The 25821-nt window shown below is 34.1% G+C and overlaps 2 protein-coding genes and 1 long non-coding RNA gene across 3 annotated transcripts; all 3 read right to left on the bottom strand.

The window, feature by feature from the left end:
* Window positions 1-30: 30 nt before the first annotated feature.
* On the bottom strand, window positions 31-4096 carry LOC103034395 (uncharacterized). Its single transcript, XM_049468536.1, has 3 exons — window positions 3896-4096; window positions 2177-2530; window positions 31-524 (listed from the first exon to the last, which is right to left on the bottom strand). The coding sequence occupies exons 1-3, from the start codon at window positions 3978-3980 to the stop codon at window positions 31-33; spliced, it is 933 nt and encodes a 310-aa protein (XP_049324493.1). The 5' UTR covers window positions 3981-4096.
* Window positions 4097-14206: 10110 nt separating this feature from the next.
* Window positions 14207-14874, bottom strand: LOC125784895 (uncharacterized). The gene is made up of 2 exons (XR_007427521.1): window positions 14525-14874; window positions 14207-14427 (listed from the first exon to the last, which is right to left on the bottom strand). It is a non-coding gene; the product is annotated as an uncharacterized LOC125784895 (long non-coding RNA).
* A 287-nt stretch (window positions 14875-15161) lies between these two features.
* LOC107196917 (uncharacterized) lies at window positions 15162-23854 on the bottom strand. The gene is made up of 5 exons (XM_022680705.2): window positions 23567-23854; window positions 20775-20823; window positions 18841-19194; window positions 16523-16888; window positions 15162-15247 (listed from the first exon to the last, which is right to left on the bottom strand). The coding sequence occupies exons 1-5, from the start codon at window positions 23567-23569 to the stop codon at window positions 15162-15164; spliced, it is 858 nt and encodes a 285-aa protein (XP_022536426.2). The 5' UTR covers window positions 23570-23854.
* Window positions 23855-25821: the final 1967 nt, after the last annotated feature.

Raw genomic sequence — 25821 nt, 5'->3', positions numbered from 1 at the left:
GGATAAATAGTATTAGAACTATAAAAGCTGTTAGGAATTAAACAGGGAAAAACAGGGAAAAAAGTTATAATAATAAATAATTTCATGTCTAAAACTCCTACTCCTATCAGCTGCTACTCCTACTCCTGTCAGCTGCTTCTCTTCAGAGCAATCAGTGGAGGATATGTTGACGGTGATTGGCTGTTTCAGGGATGAGTGATTCACCCAGCAGCTGTACATCCCCTGTTCATCTGTGAGTGTCAGCAGGTGAAGACACGAGGTGAGGCTGTGAGTTCCATCTGGGTTGATGCTGAAGTTCCAGTGAACAGTAGAAGTGTTCAGGTGCTGTGTGTGTGTAAATGTGTGTGAAGTGTTCAAGTTCTGTGTGTGTGTGAATGTGTGTGTAGGGTTGAAGGAAGTTATAAATTCGTCATCTCTGATCCAGGCCTGCTCTACAGCAGCAGGATAAAACCCTTTAAAAGTGCAAAGAATTGTGGTAGCTCCATCAGGTCCCCTCACACACGACACAGACACTGCTGGACGAGCTGTAATATAATAAGAGGTTTTGTTTAGATAGATGTAGTCTATAAAACATAAAAGTTCTTTTTTTTATTACATCATAGTAAACAACTAATTTCTTAGGCTTTATTCAACATCATGCTATTCTTTTCATCTTATTTTTAGCATATTAGCATGTGTTCTCTCCATAAATCTTCACTAGGTGCATAGAACTCTGAAGTCTTTTGTGAACAGTTGTTGATCATTATAATGGCAGTTGTCACAGAAACTGTGTTTCTGGCATCACCATCTGTTTATTTTCATAATACACAATATGTATCATAATATTTAAAGGTGTCATTCCATTTTTTTTCATTCATTTTAAAATGTCTAGTTGTTGTCTCTAGAATGAATGAATGAATGCCATGTGAGCTGTTTTTTTGTGAAAAAAGTGCTCAGCTGATCCGGTATAGCCGTGCTTCCGATTAACAGTCTTTGCAATGTCATGTGTTACTTTATGACGTGTAATGCCCTGCTAAGTGCAGTTCAGCTACTGACCTAGTCTTAGAGTCTCTGTTAAATGCAAAATCCACCAGAGATTTAATATACTATATAAACCTATAGTTTCACACAGAGGTGGGTAGTCCAGGTCCAAAAAGTAAAAATCCTGGCTGAGCCAGGCAGTTGGAACAAAAAACCCGGGGTGGATTTTTACTTTTAACTAGTGTAAACAGAACTGCTTTAAACATAAACACCTATCTCAATTGTACTGGTGCTGGTGGTGTTCCATAGACAAATTCTTACCATTTGTTCCTTAGCTCTGAATTACTGGGCAAAACATATAACACTGGTGTATTACTTGCACAAATAACACAGGAATGAACTGCCATGCTGTTCCTAACGTTGTTAGCTCCTATCTGATGAGACGGTGTCGCTGCCTGGCTTCAGCTCTGCCTGTGGGCGAGGCCATGAATACTAATTCACGGGTTGATGTAGAAATGGTGCTTTTTCTGATCAACTTGTTTTTTCTGAGTATTTTCTTTTCCTAGCTGCTGCAGACAATGGAGGTTGAGGAAGAGTTTAATGTGCAGCATCATATACAACTCAGAGAGACCTATAGTATTTCACAAAGAACAAGAAAAAGTAGATTTTTGCAAAAGGACACCTTTAAAATTTTGCAGAAATTGAAAATAATGGCATAGATGAATTGATTATTATTTGTTGTGCAGCAACAGTGGCATAACTACTAGGGGATTAGGCAATCACACTAAAGCCCAGAGTGCAAGGAGACCAGGCACAAACTTAGACTGCTGTTTATAGAATAATAATTTTTGTTTAATTAAAGAATCATATTTGCTGCATTACAGGGAACAGAATTATTTAGTGCTAAATAAGTAAAAATAATCCTATAAATATAAGAAAACTACTAATTAATTTGTTTTTATTGTTACTGGTATGTTTAGAGCATCTTTAAGACTTATAACATGTCAGTGAAAATGTATTGTAACATTATGTTTATGTCCTGAAAATACATGGTAGCTTTTTCAGACCCCTACACTATTTAGCATACAGAAAAAACAACATTATTCAGTTTTATGATTTTTTTCAGATTTACAGATTTTTCAGATTTACAAATGACTGCATACTGTATTGCTCAATTTAAAAAGACTTTTTGTATGAGTAAATTGAAAAGTCTTACCGATGACATGAAGCGATGTTCTCTGAATTCCCAGACACATTACAGGAGGGGGTGCATGTCTCTCCACAGCACACGTGTAAACACCAGTATCATTTATCTGAAGATTTAACAGCTCAAATGATATTTCTTCTGTTTCTGGAATCCAGATCAATTTAATGTTCTCTTTACATGATTGTTTCTTCCAGGACTTCAGCTGATTTAAATATGAGCACAGTAACTGTTCTCTCCTTAAAAATACTGTTAAAGCTAGTCTTTCAATTGTTTTGTTGTATTTACAGTTTATAATAGTTGTCATTCCCAGATGACCAGTGTAAGTTAAATTCATATTTAATGTTGTGTTGTCTGGAGTCTCAGCTGAAAAGGAAAGAAAAGAATATTCCTTTTAAAAGCATGTATTTAAAATATGCAAATAACATTTGATTCATATCAGTCATATATAACGGTTCCTTACTAATGTCCTGATATGGCAGTGTAAAGATTTTTATATATGTTTTATCATTAAAGCACAGGTGAACCTCAATTATGTTTTTAGGTTACATCATAAAATCTTAACAATGTAATATTTGTTCAGAAAGCTCACATTTGGCAGAGCATCAAACCAGTGCTAAACTAAATCTTATTAATCCACCTCACAGGTTGGATTGACTGATGTATGATTTTATGTTGGTTGATGGAATAATATAGTCAGAAGTGTACAGAGGCTAATGGTAAATGGTGTTTTTTTTAAACACACCAGCTACTGTTTTAAAAGAAAACTTGAGTCTTTCCAGCAAAGAAATGTATATTACTTTTTACATAAAACAACAACATTTCTTAATATACAAAGATATTTAAAGCAGCAATGCTTAAGATTTTTCTTTTAAATTGAAAGCAGTAGTTTTTTTCTGAGTTGGGAGGGCACAGAATATTCAAATTAATGGTATCATTGTCCTGACACAACCATCCCTGCAAAGTCTAATATATTCATTTAAAAATTAGAGTGGTCTGGTAAGTTTGTTGGATGTACTTCCTCTCTTCATTTTTCAAGCATTTCATAAATTAACACAATAAACAAAACATTATACTCAGGAGTTGAATCTTCATTAAAAGTACTCTTCCACATACTCTGTGCAATTACACATTCTCACCAGAGAGGTCTCTAAAACCCCAAGTCTCCAAAATGTACAGACAGTCGCTTTAACATAAAATAACTTATACAACAGTAAGTTGGCTTTCTTAATAGCTGATTTCTCCCAAAATTAAGAATAATAATAATAATAATAATAACAGTAAAAATAGTAGCAGTAGTAATGTTCATATATATATATATATATATATATATATATATATATATATATATATATATATATATATATATATATATATAAATTATACTATAATATTGGACATGATATCAACACCTTACACCTACTAAAAATCTCTAGGTACCTCTAGGTTACATAATACTTCAGTGTGTGTTGCTTAATAAATATGACAAGTTATCCACCTTTTTTATTTATTTATTTGTTTGCATTTACTGTTCCTGGAAACCTTTAGTTCCCTTTAGCATTGAAATGTGACACTTTCTGCTGTTTGCAGTATTTTAGCAAATATTTTGACGAGGATTGTATATTGACCATTCCGATTTCAGTTTCAGTTTATATATATATATTTGTTTGTTACAAGATTAAATATTAGTGTAAACCACTAAAGGAGAGTGAAATAAATGCATTAGCTCACCCGAGATAAAAGACAGGAGAATCCATACAGAGCAGGTCAAGCATGAACACTGTATATGTGTCTGTAAATAAAAAAGAAAATACATCAGTAGTATGTTTTATACTACTGAAGGTAACAAAATTACCACTGTATGCAAAAACATTGTATCTTCAATTTTCTTTCTCTTTTTTTTCATAATGTAAATCGGGCAGTTGTTTTTTCAAACTGTGTCAAAATGTCATGATTTTGGAAAAAGAAGATTTTTTGTGACAGTAACAATATGTATATTTAACTTTCCTGTTATCTTTAATATTGATAAACCTTTTTGTCAAATTTAAACCTCTGAGTTGACTTTAGTGTAATTTATAATTAAGCATAATTAAATATTATTTATTATTTATTTATTATTGTACACAGGAAATTTGGCAGTGTTAAATCAATACTGTTAATGTTAAATCAACACTTATTAGTGTTAAACTTTACACTCTCAGTGTTAATTTAACACTAATAGTAAGTAAGATATTATTAGATTTGGGTCTGAAGCAGAGGGAAGTTTTTATTTTAAGATATATAAATCATTGTCATAGTGATCTCAATATTATTCAACACAGATTAATAAAAATGTTCATATTTCTTTGGTGTTATGCAGCTTAAACAGCCTGGGATTGGGACTGAACACTGGTGCATACAAAATGTGTACAAGATATTTTTATGTTTACTTAGTTGTCCTAATTAAATTAGGAAAAGTCATTAAATATAAAATACACAAATTATGTAAATAATATATTCTGATAAGCATTGGATAGGGGTAAAACTGACCCCAAATAAAATAACAGAGGGTTGAATAAAAGTAGAGAAGTGTGTAAGCAATTTAAGCTATGTTTTAAACTATATTTTACTGATCTTGTAATGTTATTGTTAACATTATTGTTATTATTATTAATAATTACAATATTATTATAATTATATTATATAATAATAATAATAATAGTATCTAAAATTGCATGATGGAATTATTTTAGCTCACAAAATGTTGATAAACAATCATATCAGATGTTCTGTCTTCTATATCTTAAAACCTTGCAATAAATGCTGTGGAGTAATTTTTTAGATTTAATTATTAATATTTTAATAATACACTCATAGTTTATGTTAAAACATGAATAATTTCCACTTTGCAGTGCCAGTATGTCATGTTTAGCACTTCAACTCATGTATTATTACTTTTACAGTAATTTACAGTTGACAGTATTTACTTTTTTATCATTTTCTCACAGACTCAATGCTCACAAAAACACTTCAAAAGATGAAGAACAAGGAGAGAATAATCCAGATATAAAAAAAATTTATTCTCTTTCCTCATACAACATAACATATCTGAAATTTACACAAAAACTGACTGAATTAACTGAGCTGAAACTAATTCTGCTGAACTGATAAGTTACCAGCATCAACCATAAACACTAGCCATCTCTAATGATGCAGTTTATACACATAACCTTTATATAATGATAGAGGAACCACTTTCTCACCAACATCTCTGTCAACATCGTGTAAGTGATATTCTCCCTCAGACAGCCTGCAGTCAAGAGCAGCCTCGAGCGTCAGGCATCTCTGTGGTCACAACTTCCTTTCTGTGAAATGGAAACCGGCAACTTTAGTTTTTTTTACCTACAGTTAAGCAGTGTAGACTGCTTTTTTATGTAGAGGGACAAGGTGTCCTTTTTATTTCTGTAGTTTAGGGCCCTGTAAGAGAAGTACAAATAAAAAGATAAGCCCTGCTTAAGGGCCTAAAGCCTAGGTAACAATCTCAACCCTGTGAAAATTAGTCCAGTTGTCTAACCACTGACCCACCACTGCTCCTTTTATTTCCTTTTTATCAGAATTGGAAAGTAATGAATTACATTTACTCAAGTTACTGGAATTGAGAAGATTTTATGAGTAATTTGTATTTTTTAAAGTAGTTTTTAAAAATTTCACTTTTACTCAAGTACATTTTGACACAAGTAATCTACTGTACTACATTGGAAAACTCGTTACTGAGTAACAAAGCAATCCAGACTGTTCTCATACAGAGTTCCCCAATGGTGGAACAAACTACCTTCTATTAACAGATCAGGAGAATCTCTCACTATCTTTAATAAACTCCTGAAGAGACAGAGCTCTTCAAACAGCACTTACTCTCCTAACACCTCTAACTAACTACCTTCTACTACCAGATCAGGAGAATCTCTCACTATCTTTAATAAACTCTTCAAAGAGCTCTTACTCTCCTAACACCTCTAACACACTAACTACTTCTAACCTCATTTCCTTCTTCCCCTCCTTCACTCCTCTATTCCATTATTTCCCTTCGACCTCCTTTAGGCCCTGTCTAAAGATGTTTTTACCTTTAACTTCTATTACTTTTGTACTTCACTATTGTAAGTCGCTTTGGACAAAAGCGTCTGCCAAATGTAATGTAATGAGTAAAAAATAAAATGCTGGGAAAAAAACAATTGTCTAAATAAAAAAAATAATAATAATTGGCGCGAATGCACCGGCGCACGGATGCTCGCGCCTGGAATAAGGAGGCAATAACGTCCTCACGCAATACAAAATGTGCCCCGCTGGACAGAGCTGTCAGCTTTCAAAACTTCCATATCAAACCTGCAAAAGCATGTGGTGGTAAGTATTTTTATCATTAAACAATCTGCTTAAATGTTAACAGAAACATTTAAATAGCAGTTAAAGCATAGAAATTGCAAGTTAAAAATAATGATGAACTGTAAAACTATAAAAATACAGTTTATTGTCACCTATACCATAACTTTTTAACAGTAAAGTAAAAAAAAAGAATCATAGAAACCTATGCCACTTGTTCTTGAAAATGTTTTACGAGGTGGTCTGAACAACAAATACTGCCTGAAAGGTCCAAATTATTATGTAAAATTTATAGTAATAAAAATGTATGTTTTTGTGAAAAAAAATTACATCAAATAATTAAAAGTAACTATGTAACTTTTACTCAAAGTACATTTTAAAATGAGTACTTTTTAGTAAAGTAAAGGTACTTTTTTGTTTAATTACAATTTTTCTGTACTTTTCCCACCTCTGCTTTTTTATATAGAACCAAAGATGTGAAAAATATTCACATGCTATTATAAAGATACTAGGGTTTAAAAATACTTATGTAGAAGTTAATGTATAAACTCAAGCTTTTTACTTAATTAAAATTGTAAAAGTATTAGTTTTAAAATTAAGAATTTGTTAAGAATTAACAAAATTTTGGGATATGAACTACGCCTCAATTTCCCGAGCTCCTCCCCCTGGTCCTATATATACCTCCCAGGTGCTCCTTCATGACTTTCGACCTCGTACCCGCCACCACCCTCATCTTCATCACTCATCTAGTTACGGTTGGGGGGGGGGACCTGGCTTGAGAACCGTCTCAAGCTGTTCTGAACTGTACCCCAAGCAACATAATCACAGTTCCCCCTCCCCGCATTGCGAAGTTTGTGGTTCATTATAGCGAAGGTAAAGGTAATATATGGGGAAAAAATGCCATTAAGGTTAAAAAAGCTTAGGCTGCACCACAGGGTCCTAAAGTGCACTACCCCAATCCACAAAACACATTTTTCTAAAAGCCATAATGACTATAATGTCATATTAAAACATTAATGTTTAAATTGTAAGGAGTAGAGTTAGATAAGTGTTCAGATAAAGTTCAGATAATTGGGTTGTCTAAAAAATAATTACTCCAGTAAAGTATAGAAAATCAAAATGACTACTTAAGTAAGGTAACAAAGTGTTTTGTACTGAAGTATATTTTCAGCATATGTATTTTCTTTATATTCTCTTTTATTTCTCTTTGTACTCTTTCACTAATGTATGTATTCTTTAGGTAGACTCTGCCTATGACTGTTTATGGCTACATATGGCTTAAGAGTTTCCAGATGTGTACCACAAATCTATAAAGGGGTCCTCAGAAAGTGGGGACGGGGGAGAGAGCAGGAACATCGGATTGACAACATCTCTCTCCAAGGCTGGCCTAGGAAGCCTTGTAGATATTGTCTTAGTCTTTTGTAATAAATAATTGTATTACACTTAAGGCAATGTCTGCAGTGTCTTCTTCCTCATCTTCAAGCATCTTCACAGCAAGGAGACAGCGGTAAATGACAATCCTTCATACATTTCTGTATAGAATCAAGACAAAGACCCAGCCCCCTACGCTGTTTATATAATGCACCAAAAAAAGTATTTCACTCTTGTTATGAGTCAAATGACCTCTTTTTAGTACCAAACAGAAACATGATAATCACCATTCAAAATGCTGCTTTGTGAAAGCTAGTTTTAATCTTGACTGAGGAACCAGTAAACTAGAATGGGCTAATCATGTGCAAACAGTGTACTCTGCATTTGAATCAACTCTTCTCAGAGTCTCTGAAGTTAAACCACAGAGACCATAGTCACCAAGGGCAAGCCCTGCTCACTGTACAGCAGAAAGCAAATTTAAAGAGTGGGTGTAAAACTAGAGCATCACAAGTCTCTGGTATATAACTGTAGAAACATTAACCTAGTTTGGATATTACAAATGGAAATGTACAGTATTGCACGAACCCAAGTCAGAAAAGGTTGGGACAGTATAGAAATGCAAAAACACAAAAAACATATTTTCTTACATTTATTAACATTTAACTTTTATTTAATTACAGACAGTATAACTCAAGATATTTTAAGTTTTGTCTAGTGAACCTCATTTCATTTATTAATATACATCTATGTCTGCATTTTAGGTCTCCAATACATTACAACGAAGTTGGGACTGAGTCAATTTACGGTTAGTATTGATGTAAAAAGAAATAAAAATCATGATATGATGTCATCAGGCTGTTATAATCATGATTTGGTGCAAAAGCTTTATCCACGAAACAATGTTTTTTTTAAGAATAAGAGATGGACCAGTTCTGGAAAGAACATCAACTACTAATACAACACCAGAAAACAATAGAATAATCTTGGTGTCGCTAGTCGTGGCCAAGAAAATCATCCTCATGCACTGGAAAACAAAACAATAACATTAACATCAATCACTGGGAAAATCTGTTAACAGACTATCTTCCTTTAGACACTCAGAACCCACCAAAACACTGATTCAAACATTACAGTAAATCACATAATCCAACACAAGATAAACCGTAGCAAAATCAGTTCATAAAATTGCCCATAAGTTCATGAATCTGTTTTCTTTTTAGCTATATTTTGGTGTGTATATATATATGTGTGTGTGTGTGTGTGTGTGTGTGTGTGTATGTTTCTGTTTCTTTCATTTTCTTTTTTTTATTTCTTTTTTTATTTCTTTTTTTTTTCTCCCCTTGTTTTAATAAGAAAACCACATGCTGCACACATTACAAATATGTGAGAATGTGTGTAGCATTCTGAAATGGTAAATCTGATGGTGAAAACTGCTGCACATCTTAAGGCATCTTTGTAGGCAGAATAGGACTAAATGTTACCTAAAACACTTCATCACTTGCTATCTTCAGTGCCAAAACATCATGTCTTTGTAGGGGATCAAATAATTACTTTCCCCACTGTAAATATTGCAGAAGTGGCAAACTGCAAAAGGCATGAACTGCAATCTGTGTGTTTAACACTTGACATACTGTTTGCTAGACCTCCATCACGAGAACACAGGAAGTGGTTGATGACAAATATGCGCCCCATATAATGTGCTTGTATAATCTTGTCCTTCTGAACACACCTAGAATTAAAATTAGCTAAACATAGTGTTTTTAGCTGTGACTGAAAACCAGATCTAAGTGTGCAGACCATTCTCTCAGAGAACACAGCAGACTCGAAAGTCTGAATGTCATACTGAAGCCTTTTACTTCCTTTTCTTTGGGAAGCTAGCACGTTTACCTCTAAAGGTCAGTTGACACAAGGCCTTTACTCTTGTTCCTCCTCCTCAAACACACACTACTTATTTACAGCTTACTTCAAAACACGTACCCAGTAATTTATAGTAGTTAGTGAACTAATTGATTCATTAGCAGTTAATCAATTTACAACAGTAATTTACCAGTCTCTCCATTTGTTATTGTTCCTGAGTTATTCATACCTGTTACCAAAAATGAGTTACTAAATAATGTACAGTAGTTTGTTAATAATAAATAGCAGTTACTAAATTATATATATATATATATATATATATATATATATATATATATATATATATATATACTGAATAATTTATTATTAATAATAATAATAATAATAATAATATATATATATATATACTGAATAATTTACAGTACTTCCCAAACAATAAGCAGTTACTAAATAATATATAGTAGTTATAAAAGCATTAGCAATTAAATAATTTTGAGTAGTTACTGAATAGTTTATAGTACTTACCAAATAATAGAGTACAGTATATTGCTAAAAAAAAAATTCAGTTCTTTTTTTATTGTTACTGAGTCATTTATTGTAGTTACCAAATAATAATCAGTTACTAAGTAGTTTCAAATAATTAGCAATTGAATAATTTATAGAAGTTACAAAATAGTTTGCAGTAATTCAATAATTTATAGTAGTTACTGATTAATATTAGTAGTTTTATTAATATATATTACTTAAAAACAAATACTTATTACTAAATAATTTAGAGTGGTTACCAAATAATTGGCAGTAATTAATGACTTATTACAATTATTGTAGGTATTAAATAATTTGTAGTAAATACTAAACAATTAGCAGGTCCTCTATTTATAGTATAATTTATAGTACTTCCTAAATAATTTGCCTCATAATAAATAGTTTCCCGTAATTGATTCCCGTAAAAAATGATCAATTATTCCATATATAGGTTATACTGAATAATTCATAGTATCTATCACTAAATAGTTAGCAGTTACTAAATAATATACAGTAATTACTAAATAATGTTCAGTTCTTTCATGTAGTTACATAATAATTGACACATTTTTACACATTTTTTTGTGTAAGGATTATTATTATTATTTTTTATGCATTTTTTTTTATGTTTGGAACTCACGGGCATCAACAAGTGTTACATTTCCTCCCATGAGATGCTAGAGCGTCCTTTACTGTAGCAATCTTCAGTTGCTGCACATTTGCGGGTTTTATGGGCCCGACTGTATATTGCATTACAACGTTGACAAACTGAGTCCAGCCAAACTGAGTGTATTTAAAAAATAACAAACATAAATCCACAGTAGATTAAATTTAAAAAATATGTATTAAAAAAATCCAAAAGTTGTTTGGAAATTAGTTTGAACATTTTACCCAAATGCTTAAGATAAAGAGACAAAATAATATTTCTGAAACAACTGGCATTTCAATTGCTTTATTCAGATTAAAAAGGCACAGAGATATTAAAATATCTTTCTTTACAGTGAATGCATTTTATTCAGTCTTGTTGAAAATATATGAAAAGTAAAATAAATGTAAAAAAAAGTAAAATCAGCATAAAGCTTTTCTCTAAAGCAGATATATTTGTTTCATTTTGTGTGCATGAATGAAACAAATATAGTCCTGACTGTTTATATGCTGCTTTATATGCTTAATATTCACCCATCGACAGGTGCCATTGTATAGAGATAATTAATTTATATTTAATTGACTTGTCAGTGGTTTTATTGTCATGGCAGATCATGTGTTTAAGATAGCTAAACTAATTTAGATTATTTAGTTATAAAAATTATTTTCCTTTCTTTGAGATAATTTTAAATGGCATGTTTACTCAGAGCAAGAAGCTGCTGTAAATGTACAATAAATAAATAAATAAATAAATAAATAATAGACTATTCAATGTATTTGTATTTAAGTAAATACACAAGCTACATGTTTTATTCTATTAATATTTTAAATAAACTTGACTGTTTATGTCATTTACACTCACCATTTGGGTCAGGCTGAGGAGTCCGTTTATCTCCTTTCGTGGTTTCAGCACAGTTTCCGCTATTGTAAAAGACAATGCCAGCAGCTCTGGAGTGCATATATATATATATATATATATAGCGCAGCAGCTATTGGTCACATGCAAATTACCCACATCTAAAATCTAAGCTACTGCAGGGTCAACTATCAACTGTCACTAGAGATTCACCGTGCACATTTCTTCAAAATGGGGTCACCACTAACATCTATGCCTGGTGCTCTGAATGCAGGCAGTTTCGCCAGTTCTTAAAGTGGAAACAAAAAGTGGGGGTACTCCCCTTATTCTCATGCTGGCATGTGTACTGGCTGATTTCAGCAACCTGAGTAATACTTTTTTACATTAAAATGTTATTAACTAAGCAAGGACTTTGGCATACTTGAGTCAAGAGACTGAATTTTCAGTGTTGGAGTTTTTCAGGTGACAGAAAATCATATACAAGAACAAATACCATATGTTTCTCAACTTTAAAATATTTCAGCTCAATGTCACACTGTGAAACCTAACTGCAAACAGGGGAACACTTAAAGGAGAACTAACCTTTGTTGAGTAGCCCACGACCACTCTCCTACAGCTTTCTGAGATCCAGCAATTTTGTGCAGTTTGTCCAAACAGGCTAGAATAGGTTTTAACATGTCGTATTTTCCCCCTGCAGATAAATCACTTGTTACACAGTTATCCAGGATAAAAACTAGCTCCACATCTCATTGGTAGAATGCGGAGAGCCCTGACATTTAAACCAAGGCATTAAGAACCTAAAATGTGTGTATAAGAAGTTTAGACATGATCTCGGAAAGCAGTGGTAGAATGGAAGTGGGCTATTTAACAGGTTAGTGCCCTTTATTATGTTTTACTGTACCCAAAGTGAATTTCCAGTCCAGACTTCAATAGGGCAATAAGCATCAACATGTGATACGTGTGTGTGGGATATTGATCTAGTTATTTAAGTGTGTGTGTTGGTGTGCGGTGGTTAGTGGTCAGTGGCTTTGTTTTTAATGAAATTAACAACAGATATACTAGAGGGGCAACAATGAGACAATCCCCAAAACAGGAATGGTTTAATAGGTGGACACCATTGACATTTTTTCCCTCCTCATCTTTTCATACATTTTCTGCTAGTTTTCTAGTTTTGGCATTACTAGTTCGACATCACTATTAGTACCATGGTGCCATACTTCAACCCTAAAAAAGTTGCATAGGTAGTCCAAATCCTGCAGGATGGCACATCAATACATGCCAAGGTTTGCTGTGACTCCTGGCACAGTCTTAAGTCTGTTTTATACTTCTGTATCCAGTCAAGACGTTCTCTATGGTGTAGCCTGAGCGAGCGCCCTATGCAGCAGCAAACATTTACACTTGTGTGCATCTGCATCTCTGAGTCTCTCTGCTGTTTAAACCGCAAAGGCAGGAATGTGTGGCCAGCTTAGCTGACCAATCACAGCTGCTGTTGTGCATGTTGCGTGATGCATCTACAGCATAGGTTCAGCATCCATGCATAGGGTACGCATAAGCTACGGCATAGGTTTGACGCAGACGTGTAAATTGGCCTTTAAGTGAATGGAAGAGATTCCATTCCAAGCAGTTACTCGAGGAGAGATGGACAACGTCATAAACCCTATCCAGATTGGATTAGTTTGTCAGGGGGACGTCTGTGAAAAATATTTTACACTTCTACTCAGTGGTAAAACTTTTGCATCTGGACTGCAACTGAAAAAAAACAGGAGGACCAGTGAGTTTTTTGGCTTTCTCTGTCACATGACATCGCGTTCAGTAGCTCCTCCATTTCCACTCACTGTTGTGTTTACGTGGATCTACGTGGAAACACGTGCCCAAAGTGTAATTACGGCTTCGTTATTGCTTATGTTAAGAATACTTTATAAGAACTTTTGCTTACCCCATTGTCAGATTTTTTGCTTAATTTAAGCATTTATGTCTCAATTTAAATTAAATTTAAATTAAATTAATTATGTCTCAATTTAAATCTAGTTTTTGCCAGTTATTTTTTTGCAGGGTGGATGATAAAGGAATTGATACCATTGAGTGCCCCCCCTGCTCATTTGATCTAAATTCAGTAGAACACCTCTGGGACTCTATGTTTTAGTCCATCTGACATGACCAGGTCCGGCTTCAGACTGTCCAGGAGCTCAGTAATGCCCTGATCCAAATCTGGGAGGAGATCCCCAGGACACCATCCATTGTCTCATTAGGAGCATGCCACAACGTTGTCAGTTATTCATACATGCACATGGAGGCCACACAAACAACTGACTGTCTACCAATTTGAGTTGCTGCAATGGAAATTTTGGCTGAGAAAGGACTAGGTTGGGCTACTTTTCTTCCCCAGGGCTTATTTTGCAGTTATTGAGAGAACAAGAAATGAAAAAGGTGCATCAAACATTTTATGTTTTATTTAAGGTGAAAATGAGGGTAACACAAATAATTTGCACAATTACATTAACTTGTTGTGAAAAAAGTATAAAAAGCAAAATAAATGTAATCTAACAGCAACTAAAATCAGCCTTATCTCTTAACAAATGCAATTTGATCTGTTTGCGTTGCTGGATTACATAATTAGAGAGGAGTGTGGAGATGACGTTAAGATGTGAAACTCCACCTGACAAAGTGAGATAAAGGATGCGTGAGAAAGTTAGTCACAGCCAAAGTGTACAACACAAGAAAGAGTTCAGCCTGATACTAAGATAAAACCTCACCTTAGAAAGATCAGATGTTTTAATCCCATCACCTGGAGACTGGAGATTCTTTCTGAAAATTCAGTGATTTAAAATTAAAATCATATGCACCCTTTATCTCATTATTGAACTGATCCAAAGCCTCTACAAAACATTTCAGCACATCTTTGTGTGGATTAATCATTGTTAGGGTTAATCATTGCAATGTTCTGAGTTGCTGTTCTGATTTCTGCTAAAGAGGGATCTACAGGTTATTAAATTCAAAGGTTCACTTACTTTTTCTAGCCTGCTTTGTGGACGTTTACTCTTCAGTGCTCGATCAACTTTTGTTAATTGCCTTAACAAAGCATTCTTCAATTACTTTTAACCACTCATTAAGTATATTTATGTTAAATATTATAACAGGTTATATTAATTTATAAAGCATTATAATGTGTCGTCGTACACTTTAAGTAACAGGTGTTCATCATAAGAATGTATTAATAATGATAGATATATGCTATTTTAATCTTGATGTATAACATATTACAAGCACCTTTTTTTATTATTATAATTATAACCATAATTCATAATGCACAATAGACATGACTCTATTGTATTTTAACTTAGTCGAATACAAATCCACAAAATCAACTTGTATAAGGTATAAGAAAATAACTTACTGAAGCAAAGACTGAACTTCAAGGGTCAGAAGGATGACGATTAATACACCAAAGCTGATTACCACCGATATAAAAATCACACCTGCAAAAATGAGGATTAATTAATCAAAAGCTCTTACACAACACTAATATTTTAATTAAATGACAGGAACTGCAGAATTGTACAGTACATTATTGCAAGTGTAGTCAAATTAGTAAAAGTTCTTCCTTTCTGCCCTATAAACATTCTTTCAGAGGCAAGCAACCCTGAGGTAGTGTACCTCTTGGTGAGAAATCAGTCAACTATATTCTAAGATGCTTTTCCCAGATGACAGACTTTGTGAAGGGATACAGTACCAGTCAAAAGTTGAACACACCCCTTCTCATTTAAAGCATATGCAATTATGACGTAATCAAAAAAAGTGTTAAACAAGCCAAACTATATATTTCGATATAGATTCTAATTTTACCTTGATGCCAGCTCTTATGCTTGGCAATATTTTCTCAGTCTGCTTTATGATTTAATCAAAATAATTTTCCAACTGTCTTGAAGGAGTTCTAGAGGTGCTGAGCACTTGTTCAATGCTTTTCCTTCACTCTGTGCCCCAACTTGTCCCAAACCCCATGGGTTGGGTTTTTATATCAGGTGTTTCTGGAAGCCAAACACTCTTTTGTCTTCTATTTAACTGCATATACAGCTCTGGGAAAAATGTTATTTACTATTTATAGGTATATGTTTGAGTAAATTGAACATTGTTGTTTTATTCTATAAACTATGGACAACATTTCACCCAAATTCCAAATAAAAATAGTCCTCCACCAGTCTTACACACTGCTTTTGGATAACTTTATGTCACTCCTGTTGCAAAAATTTTCAAGCAGTTCAGTTTGGTTTGATGGCTTGTGATCATTTATCTTCCTCTTGATTATATTCCAGAGGTTTTTATTTTGGTAAAATCAAAGAAACCCATCATTTTGAAGTGCTCTCTTATCTATATGTTCCTTCACAGTTCTTAAGTCTTTAATATTAATCTACAACGTAGCAAATAATACAACTATGCCAGACTTTCACCACTAGGAGTGGTATAAGGCACACTTTCAGATCAGCGATATGTGCAGGATATCCTTTAGCCACATGTATTGCATATAATCCTAGGGCTTTCGACTGCCATTTTTCAGCAAGATAATGCTCAACCACACAAGGCCAATTCCCAGGAATGTCTCCACTATATTGCAACACATCTAAGGGCTGCCAATACTTCAGATTTATCACCAATCAAGCATTTATTATTGGAGCAACTTGGAAGCCAGCTACAGCAACCTAATAGTATGCAGAATATACAGATCACTTTCACCAAAGAACCTGATAAACTCATACCTGTCCAAACATCTTCTTTCTCAGAGCACTCGGTGGAAGATATGTTGACGGTGATTGGCTGGCTGAGGGAGGAGTGATTCACCCAGCAGCTGTAGATCACCTGTTCAGGTGTGAGTGTCAGCAGGTGAAGATACAAGGAGAGGCTGTGAGTTCCATCTGGGTTGATGCTGGAGTTATAGTGAACAGCAGAAGTGTTCAGGTGCTTTGTGTGTGTGAATGTGTTTGAAATGTTGAGGTAGGTGATAAATTCTCCATCTCTGATCCAGGCCTGCTCTACAGCAGCAGGATAAAACCCCTCAGAAGCGCAGAGTATTGCAGAAACTCCATTGGACCCCCTCACACACGACACAAACACTGCTGGATGAGCTGGAGAGACACATAATTAATAACATTAATACAGTTGCAAGAAAAGTATGTGAACCCTTTGGGATTTTACTTGGATTTCTGCATACATTGGTCATTAAATGTGTTCTGATCTTCATCTATGTCACAACAACAGACAAACACAGTCTGCTTAAACTAATACCACACAAAAAAAATATGTTTGCATGGTTTTATTCAACACAACATGTAAATATTCACAGTACAGGGTGGAAAGAAGTATGTGAACCCCTAGGCTAATGACTTTTCTAAGAGCTAATTGGAGCCAGGAGTCAGCCAACCTGAAGTCCAATTAATGTGATGAGATTGGATGTGTTGGATAAAGCTGTCCTGCCCTATAAAAACACACATTGTTGTCCAAAAAAACATTGCTACACATTTGAAATTTGCAAAAGAGCACCTGGATGTTCTACAGCAGTACTGAGCTGTTTGGAAGGAACACGCAACGCTATGTGTGGAGAAAAAAAGGCAGAGCACACCAGCATCAAAACCTCATCCCAACTGTGAAACATGGTGGAGGGTGCATCATGGTTTGGGGCTGCTTTGCTGCCTCAGGGCCTGGACGGATTGGCGCCATCAACAGAAAAATGAATTCCCAATATTACCAAGACATTTTGCAGGAAAACTTAAGACCATCTGTCCACTAACTGAAGCAACAGAGGATGGATGATGCAACAGGACAACGACCCAAAACATAGAAGCAAATCAACAACTAAATGACTTCAACAGAAGAAAATACAACCTTCTGGAGAGTCCTGACCTCAACCCAATAGAGATGCTGTGGCATGAACCCAAGAGAGCGATTCACACCAGATATCCCAAGATTATTGCTGAACTGAAACAGTTTTGTGAAGAGGAATGATCCAAAATTCCTCCTGACTATTCTGCAGGTCTGATCTGCAAGTACTGGAAACGTTTGGTTGAGGTTTTTGCTGCCAAAGGAGAATCAACCAGTTTTTAAATCCAAAGGTTTACATACTTTATCCACCATGTACTGGGAATGTCAACATGTTGTGTTTAATAAAACCATGCAAACATATAATTTTTTGTGTGATATTAGTTTAAGCAGACTGTGTTTGTCTACTGCTGTGATGAAGATCAGAACACATTTAGTGACCAATTTATGCAGAAAATCCATGTAATCCCAAAGGGTTCACATACTTTTTCTTGCAACTGTATATGACTTTAATCATTTATGTCTAATATGTAATGTATAAGGAACAAAAGGATGCAAATTTGTTGGATGGAAATACAGGAGTTGGACAATGAAACTTGAACAACTGTCATTTTAGTGTGGGAGGTTTCATGGCTAAATTGGAGCAGTCTGGTGGCCAATCTTCATTAATTGCACATTGCACCAGTAAGAGCAGAGTGTGAAGGTTCAATTAGCAGAGTAAGAGCACAGTTCTGCTCAAAATATTGCAATGCACACAACATTATCAAAAGAGGACAAATTGTTGGTGCACGTCTTGCTGGAGCATCTGTGACCAAGACAGCAAGTCTTCGTGATGTATCAAGAGCCACGGTATCCAGGGTAATGTCAGCATATCACCAAGAAGGACCAACCACATCCAACAGGATTAAGGGGGGGTGTTGGACCTCCCTGAAATCAACTTTGCAACTTGCGATGTCTGATACTCTTAAGACACAGCAAACCTTCTGTCAATGGAATACCGTTATATTGATGTGCCATCCTGAAGGAGTTGGACTGCCTGTGCAACCTCTGTAGGATCCAGGTACCACACCATGGAAATAGGACAGATTTGCTTTTTTCTTTTTAAACATATTTACAGCATTCAATAAGACAGTAACATGTTAGGCTGCTATATTTTAGTTAATTAATATGAGTGTGACCTAAACAGTGGCTTAATGAGATTTAACTTTAAAGTTTTTAAATTAGTATTTTTGTACTGGTATGTGAATCTGATCATTCTTACCGATCACATGAAGCGATGTTCTCTGATTTCCAAGAGTCTGCACAGGAGGGGGTGTAAGTCTCTCCACAGCACACGTGTAAACACCAGTATCATTAATCTGAAGATTTACCAGCTCAAATGATACTTCTTCTGTTTCTGGAATCCAGATCAATCTGATGTTCTCTTTACATGATTGTTTCCTCCAGGATTTCAGCTGATGAAAATATGAGCACAGTAACTGTTCTCTGCGTAAATATACTCTAAAAGTTTCCTTTTCACTTGTTTTGTTGTAATCACAGTTAATGGTGGCTGTTTTTCCAAGATGAACAACATGAGCTGAAGTTGTGCTCTGTACAGTGTTTTCTGTCTGCACACCTGAACAAAAAGTAAAGAGAAATATTAATTTCCCTCCCCAATCCTGCCTACATACAGCTCTGGAAAAAATAAGAGACCACTTAAAAATGATGAGTTTCTTTGATTTTAGCAAATTGAAAACCTCTGGAATGTAATCAAGAGGAAGATGGATGACCAAGTTATCCAAAATATTGGTGGAGGAGAACAAGCTAAGATGCATGAAAACCCTGATTAAAAAACAGGATTATTCCACCAAATGTTGATTTCTGAACTTATAAACCTTTATAAATATGAACTTGTTTTCTTTGCATTATTTGAGGTCTGAAAGCTCTGCATCATTTTTGTTATTTCAATATTATAACAGTATTTTTTATTCAGAATTTGGGAGAAATGTTGTCCGTAGTTTATAGAATAAAACAACAATTTAATTTTAATCAAACATAAACCTATAAATAGCAAAATCAGAGAAACTGATTAAGAAACTGAACTGCTTGAATTTTTGCACCAGGAGTAAAGCAGCATAAAGCTATCTAAAAGCAGTGTGTAAGACTGGTGGAGGAGAACATGCCAAGATGCATGAAAACTGTGATTAAAAACCAGGGTTATTCCACCAAATTTTGATTTCTGAGCTCTTAAAAATGTATGAATATGAACTTGTTTTCTTTGCATTATTTGAGGTCTGAAAGTTCTCATGGCAATATTTTTATTTGGAATTCGGGAGAAGTGTTGTCCGTAGTTTATAGAATAAAACAACAATTTTAATTTTATTCAAACATAAACCTATAAATAGCAACATCAGAGAAACTGATTCAGAAACTGAAGTTGTCTCTTAATTTTTTTCCAGAGCTGTATGTTCAGACTTATGATTGTGAAAATGTAGACCAAGGGTCTATTTTTATGTCTATTTTTATGCCTTCCACTTTTATGCCTTCCACTTCTACAGCACTTGTGAATATATCTGCACTGATGGCCATGATGGTCTTAAAGTGAAGTGTGTTTAGGAAAATTTCTGGTGTATTGCTATCTTGGCAGTAAATTGTCAACACAGGTGCATCCCCAATGAGTTTCAAGCTGCGCAAGGCATACTTTTCCTGTCGTTACAATAGCAAAGACACACTGACATGCCATAAATCAAGCTGCACGGTGCGTGGTTCATGGCTTGTCTATATTAGAGCCCCAAAAGTTTACATAAAAAAGTAAACATGGATTTAATTAAAGGTTTGCAGCAATAATAAACTTCTTACTAATTATTCATTATTTTTTACTTTTAAGTTTTATTGTGATCCATGTGATTCTTACATTTAGATTCACATGAAAGATTGATGAACAGAATCAGGTATATTAAATTAGGAATTTGACAAAAAATGTACCCTGAAATGTAAAATGAAACTAAATTAAAGTTTAATCTTAAATTACTGAATCATTTTTGGATGGGTTGTAATGTTTTTTCCACATTTCTGACAAAAACTGTAAAGCAATAAGTTGCATATTTATTCAGTGAATATATTTAGTTATACGTTTATAACTTTATAAGCTTATAAATTAAAAAAGTTATTGTTTGTATTTTAATGAACAGAGAGAAATAAAATACATTTGCTTACTTGAAATGCAAAGCAGAAGTATCCATGCAGACCGGAGCACACAAGAACTCTTTATAGAAATAATAATAAAAAAAATCATTAGTAAAATACCAAATTTAAATATTTAAATAACAAAATAGTTATAATATTTTAATATGTTTCATAATATTTTAATAAGTTCATTTAATCAGGTTGTTGGGAAAAAATACATATGGCAAGAGACAACTGATAGATGCTGTAAATCACTGGATCTGTGTATATTTGAATCGGTGAATCTTGTCTAATAAAGCTTTAATTGTTTTGTACCGGTAATATTGAGAAACATGTTCTATATTCATCTCATCGTCATCATGGTCACTTACTATGTGGGTGAGGCAGAGGACTGTGCTATTTTTATTGTCAGAGTTTTGCAGTTTCTGACTTCTGATTTCCGTTTTCATACTGTGAACAGCTCAGTTTTACCATTTGCATTAAACATACATAATGGCTCAGTTCTCTTTTTAGCTTCATGTTGCCTGAAGGGTGGAAATAACATCCCACACACCAGCCCTGTCCGACTGCACTGCTCATATCACCTGGCCAATCAAATGATACTACTGTGTAAGCATTGTGGGTATGTTGCATGCGAGTGTGCTGATAAATGGTTTAACCCTTGTGTGGTGTTCATACTTTTGTTACTCGTTTACTTTGTTACTTGTATTTAATTCAGCAAAATTAAGCAATTTTATATTAAAATGCTTTACACATGCTTGCTTCACCTAAATTGCAAGCAATATAAACAGCTTACATGGGTAATATTTGCCCTTTACCTTTCTTATGTTACATTTCTTTTAAAAAGTGCTACTCTTTTTTTTATTAGTTTTTTAATAAAATGTAAAAGAAAATGAATTAAACTCAAGATATGAGTAGAAATTTGTTTAGTTTCAAATTTACAAATGAAGCAATGTTTATTAGCCCTTGGCCAAACATACTGTATGTAATATAAATGTGTAGGGGGGGGGCGGGGGTGTACAGTGTGTGTTTATGGAAAATGTGTTTTGATATATGTTTTTCACAAAAAATGAGCCAATGCCAATGAGTTTGACTTAGAAAAAATATTTTTTTAGTATCATTTGATGAAAAAAGAAAACAGGTCCCACAGACCCGAACACCACACAAAAGTTAAATTACTACAACAATAAATCAGAAAAAGCTGGGAGAGTATGAAAAATAATATATATATAATAACACACTTAATACTTAATACTGTGTAACCAATCTGTGGAAAGAATGAGGTGTTTAAGATATTTGGGAATACATTTTACAGACTATTTTGACAGTGTATATAAGAATACACTCTCACAGTCTGAGACTGTATCTAATTAGAAAACTTAAGGAGTTTGGAGTTGATATTAAAATCTTGGAAATGGTGTATATCAGCCTGATAGAGAATGTACTATTGTATGTATGTAATATCTCTATTGTGTAAAATTACTAGTAAACTTAACCTGGAAAGAATTATCAATGTAAGGGAAATAATTGACAAGCAACAAAGGATCAACAATGCATCTGTTTCACACTGAGTTGAAGCTATCTCCCGATTTTACCAATGAGGTGTGGAACTACTTTGAGCCTGGATAGTGGTGTAAAAAGCGATTTATCTGCAGGAGCAAGTGGATGCCCCAAAGCGCCTATTGTAAAGAGTGCTGCTGGGCAAAAAGCACATAATTACTGGATCTCTGAAAGCTGTGGGAGAACGGAGGTGGGCTAGTCAACAAAAGTTAGTACTCTTTATCATGTTTTACTACACCAAACCTTTAAACTGCAAATTCCAAACAATTTGGCCACTAGGATGCGCCATAATGAAAATCAAGTATGTCTCATTCATAGTCTAATGTTTTAGCCTTTATACAGTTTTGTCACATTTAGCGTAGGGGTATAAACTCGTTTTTGAAGCAGCGTAACTCTGCTTTGCCTATCTAACATTGATTTATTTATTTATATTTAAACAACCACAAGTGAAAGTACATATTTTAATGTCACATTTATCAACTTGACAATTGGCGTGGGGCTATCTCCCTGATATTAGGTTTTTCTGGGTGGGCTGTATACATTTCTTTTGCCATTGAGACCTAGAGTACCAAATATAGGCATAATAAGATGCATCTGGTTACAAAAGGATGACTGATCGATGAAGATTTTTTGTCATGTAATCCTGTATAATTTAAGTGTAATCTACTATACTTTTAAAACCGAATCAGGTATATTAAATTAGGAATTTGACGGGAAAAAATGTACTTTGAAATTTAAAATGAAACTAAAAGTTCAAAAAAGTTTATTCATAAATGACAATCTTTTTTTATGGGTTGTAATGTTTTTTCCACATTTCTGACAAAATTAGCTTCTTCTTTGTTGAGAAAAATGGGGATACATTTCTTTTAACACATATCCGCACACTCACACCTTTCTTACGACGCTCAAAAATGTTCTCCTTTATGGCGTTATTTTCTTTGTTGCCGATCACACTTTACACACAGTTGAAAACCCCAATCTATGTGTGAGTGAAGGAGAGAAAGAGACACAGAGAGATAGATAGATAGATAGATAGATAGATAGATAGATAGATAGATAGATAGATAGATAGATAGATAGATAGATAGATAGATAGATAGATAGATCTAGAATAGAGTAACTTTTCTACAGAAACACTTATAGAGATACTTTAAACAGAAACCACACAACACTATCTGGAGTTATCCAACACTGTCTTTTAGAATAATCTACACAATTCTACGGAATTCTACTCTTTTTTCTTAAAACTTACTTAAACTTACCATTTAGGTGAAGCAAAAGAGGCAGCCTCTGTCCGTCAGAATGCAGTGGTTTCGGTATTGAAGGCAGTTTCCTCATCAGCAGTGGGTGGCTATTCAGGCCAAAGTTTACAGGTGTAAGTATAAGAACTAGGGGTGTTAGGTTACTGAAAGTTTGGTAGGTTTTCAGTACGTTTACGGTACAGTTGGTGGAAAAAAATAAAGAGGCTGGGCATTCTGTACAGCCTCACCTTTATTAACATCATAATAGCATTTAGCATAGCATAACTTAACTTCATTAGCATAGCATAACTTCATTATAACCGTGTTTGGTTTTTGGGATGGAATGTTGTAACGGGGCTCGAGCACTTTTATTATTAAATGCTTGAAACTTGTATGTCAGACCTGGAAAACACTTAAACAATATTGGAACAGGGGAAATTTAGAAATAGTAACAAGGTAAAAATATTAATAATGATGTAATTTCATACAGATGATGTCAACAAATGATTGTAATGAAATGATTTTTACAAAAAGCTCAGAATCTATGAAAGGATGGTTCTTCAAGAAGCAAAGATGGGCAGAGAAAAGTAAAGAAATGTTAAAAAAGTATGTTCATTAAAGAAAGATTAGAAGGGATCTGTATTTTTCTTCATCTATAGTGCAAAATATTGTTGCATGTTTCAGGAAATCAGGGACTACATAATACACATTTGAAATATCACTTAAAACTTTACTTTGCAAAACTAAAGTCTCATACATTATCCACGTCCAGAAGTGGCATTGTGTTCTCTAGGCTTGGAGGCATCTGGGATGGACCATCACACTGTGGAAACGTGTATTATTTTACTATGAATTAGCATTCTTTTTCGTAAGAAAAGGGAGCATTTTTACATAAGACAATGCAAAACCACATTCTGCAGACAATACAAAAGAAGAGATACTCTCTGAGGACTGAGAGACTGTAATGCTTGAGGCTGTCTGCTCTTAACTAAATGTGTCTGTCACTCTTGGCACCAATTGTTTTTCTATCCTTCTGCCACCTGAATCTACCAGTCATCTCCCAGCTCTGGGCTCCATTGCCCAGAATACACCACACATTGACTCCCACATGACTGATTACATGACACCTCCCAGATCACAATCACCAGAATATTGATTTCACCTGTTCTCCTCATTTTGTATACCCCTGCAGTTTATTCGTTTGGTTCCCTCCCATCTTTACAAATGGTTTATCTTGCCCCATGTTTTCTCTGTGTATGACTGTTTTTGTATTTTTTTTTTGTATTATTTTCCTCCTATTCTGCCCTTGTTTTTGACCTGCACTGTCTCACCATTCCTGGTATGTTGACCACCTTTTGTATTGGCTGTTTTGTACTGATCTTTCCTGTTGTTGACCAGGAGTTTAGATTACCCATTTTAAATGAAGCCATTTGATTGTATTTGAACTTGTCTCATCTCTGCCTGATCCTGACAGTCTAAATAAATGTAAGAAACATTGCTTAAAAAAAGAGGAATTTCCATACTGTTCCAAATTTTAGGACATATTTCCATAAAGTGGAAAATATATTAGTTATATATTTCTGAACTATTTAACCCTTTTAGACCTGAATTATGTTCCAGTTATAGAAAAATATATGAAGGCTGTTTCTGTCTGTGATGCACACAATATTCCTAATATAACTATCCTAATATTAAAGATATTTTAATATAAATCAATTTAACTAAAATTAGTTTCAGTTTTTATTCCTAAACATGATACAACATGTTCTAAGTCATAAAGAATTAGTAAAAATTAGCTTGTATTACTTTGCCTCATTTGTTCTGTAGTGCTGAAATGCCCTAATGACTGAGTTGCTGATTTTTCTTTTCTCAGTTAGTGTTCTGTGCAACAAAATGTTTAAAAAAGAAACTACATGATGTAATTTGTAATTGATAAAGGGTTAAACATTTAAACATTTACTGTTAAAAACTGCTTCAGTTGTTTATCAAGCCTGCATTGTTTATCTCCTGCATTGTGGTGTAGTAATTCACAGTTCTGATCATCATACCTGTATGTCAAATTATCACATTTAACCCCTGGACATGCAAGGCTGTGCTTCTCTCTGATGTGTTTGTGTGTCTCACCCGTATGTGGTCACCTATACTAACACCTACTCTGGCTTGTAACTGACAGAATCACACCCTCACTGCATTTAGCAAAACTGTGGCCTGCTTTTACAGTCACTGCTCAAGCTGTGGAGATCTTTTCTTATTAAGAAGCAAGACCAGAAGAGTGC

The sequence above is a fragment of the Astyanax mexicanus genome, chromosome 20 (assembly GCF_023375975.1).
Source record: "Astyanax mexicanus isolate ESR-SI-001 chromosome 20, AstMex3_surface, whole genome shotgun sequence".
Classification (NCBI taxonomy): Eukaryota; Metazoa; Chordata; class Actinopteri; order Characiformes; family Acestrorhamphidae; genus Astyanax; species Astyanax mexicanus.
This window is presented reverse-complemented; position numbering and strand designations above follow the sequence as displayed.

What these genes read in the sequence shown, in the direction of transcription:
- LOC107196917 (XM_022680705.2), bottom strand. An exon ending in AACATCGCTTCATGTGATCG is followed by an intron (nt 16,889 to 18,840) that starts GTAAGAATGATC and finishes GTGTCTCTCCAG; the next exon opens with CTCATCCAGCAGTGTTTGTG. An exon ending in GAAAGAAGATGTTTGGACAG is followed by an intron (nt 15,248 to 16,522) that starts GTATGAGTTTAT and finishes TCATTTTTGCAG; the next exon opens with GTGTGATTTTTATATCGGTG.
- LOC103034395 (XM_049468536.1), bottom strand. Translation starts at nt 3,980, where the DNA reads ATGTATTTTCTTTTTTATTTACAGACACATATACAGTGTTCATGCTTG. An exon ending in TCTCCTGTCTTTTATCTCGG is followed by an intron (nt 2,531 to 3,895) that starts GTGAGCTAATGC and finishes TTTCCTTTTCAG; the next exon opens with CTGAGACTCCAGACAACACA. An exon ending in AACATCGCTTCATGTCATCG is followed by an intron (nt 525 to 2,176) that starts GTAAGACTTTTC and finishes ATTATATTACAG; the next exon opens with CTCGTCCAGCAGTGTCTGTG.